Genomic DNA, 1,608 nt, shown 5'->3' with positions numbered 1-1,608 from the left:
GGGCCGGAGGATGCTGCGGGCGGGGTGCCGCGCCGCGCTGGCCCGACGCCACCTGGGCTCGGCGCCGGTGAGTGGGGCCGAGGGGCGAGGGGAGGCCGTGCCGGGCCGTGCCGCGCAGGAGGGGCTGAAGCGGACGCCGCTGGACGCGCTGCACCGGGCCCGCGGCGGGAGGATGGTGCCGTTCGCCGGCTGGAGCCTGCCCGTGCAGTACGGCCGCGGGCACCTCGAGTCGCACCTGCACACCCGGCGGCACTGCTCGCTGTTCGACGTGTCCCACATGCTGCAGGTAGCGGGCGGGGGCCGGGGGCCGCAGGAGGGGTCCCACTGCACCGCCTCACCCCGGCCCCTTCCAGACGCGGGTGTACGGGCGGGATCGCGTACGCTTCCTGGAGAGCCTGGTGGTGGGGGACATCGCCGAGCTGCGCCCGGGACAGGTATGGGGTCAGCAGGCGGCGGCCGGGCAACAGGTGCCTGGCACGTGGCCCCGCGGGGACGGCGGCCCCGGCACAGGGCTCCCCCGGGGTCACCCCGGCCTCAGCACCCACCCCACAGGGCACCCTGACACTGCTCACCAACGAGCGCGGGGGCATCGTGGATGACCTCATTGTCACCAACACGGCAGAGGAGCACCTCTATGTGGTGTCCAATGCGGGCTGTGCCGACAAGGATCGGGCCATCATGGAGGTACGGGCAGGGCTGGGGCAGGGCAGGGCCGCCCAACCTGTCCCCACACTGTGGCCCCATCTCCCCAGGGCAGAGCGGCAGAACTGAGGGCGGCCGGCGGCGACGTGCACCTGGAGGTGTTGGACAACGCGCTGCTGGCACTGCAAGGTAGCGGGTCCCTGAGCAGGTGGCACCGGGTCTCATCCCACCGGGTCCGACAGACAGCCCTGCACCCACCCCGCCTCGGTGCTGCCACCCCCAAGGCCACTGCCTGTCCCCCCCAGGGCCTTCCATGGCACAGGTGCTGCAGGCCGGGCTGCCAGATGACCTGACCAAGCTGTCCTTCATGACCAGCACAGCCACCACCGTCTTCGGCGTGCCGGGCTGCCGCGTGACACGCTGCGGCTACACCGGCGAGGACGGCGTGGAGGTATGGGGCACTGTGGGGCAGCCGCTCCCTGCAGGGCGCTGTGCCCCCTGACCATCCCCATCCTGCACAGATCTCGGTGCCCGCGGGGCACGCAGTGGAGCTGGCCGAGCGGCTGCTGGGCTGCCCCGAGGTGTGGCCGGCGGGGCTGGCAGCCCGGGACAGCCTGCGCCTGGAGGCCGGGCTCTGCCTCTACGGCAACGACATTGATGAGAGCACTACACCAGTGGAGGCTGGGCTGTTGTGGACCTTAGGTAGGTGCAGGCTGTGTCCAACAGCCAGGCCCAAAGCGCAGGCCCCCCCAGTGCCAGGCCCGAAGTACAAGCACCCCAGTGCCAGGCCTGAAGCACAGGCCCCAGTGCCACGCTCTAAGCGTAGGCCTCAACTGCCAGGCCCGAAGCGCAGGCCTCAACTGCCAGGCCCGAAGCGCAGGCCCCCCCAGTGCCAGGCCTGAAGCGCAGGCCCCCCCAGTGCCAGGCCTGAAGCGCAGGCCCCCCCAGTGCCAGGCCTGAAGCGCA

At 72.1% G+C, this 1,608-nt stretch overlaps 1 protein-coding gene across 1 annotated transcript; it reads left to right on the top strand.

The window, feature by feature from the left end:
• On the top strand, nt 7-1,344 carry AMT (aminomethyltransferase; the record flags this gene model as incomplete). Its single annotated transcript, XM_021409961.1, is given in 6 exon segments — nt 7-286; nt 354-434; nt 553-684; nt 753-831; nt 948-1,093; nt 1,164-1,344. Coding segments are annotated over 6 exon segments (895 nt in total), but the record flags the coding sequence as incomplete, so codon positions are not given.

Source organism: Numida meleagris, chromosome 11 (assembly GCF_002078875.1).
Source record: "Numida meleagris isolate 19003 breed g44 Domestic line chromosome 11, NumMel1.0, whole genome shotgun sequence".
Lineage (NCBI taxonomy): Eukaryota > Metazoa > Chordata > Aves > Galliformes > Numididae > Numida > Numida meleagris.
The sequence above is the reverse complement of the archived record's forward strand: the minus strand, read 5'-3'. Positions and strand labels throughout refer to the sequence as shown.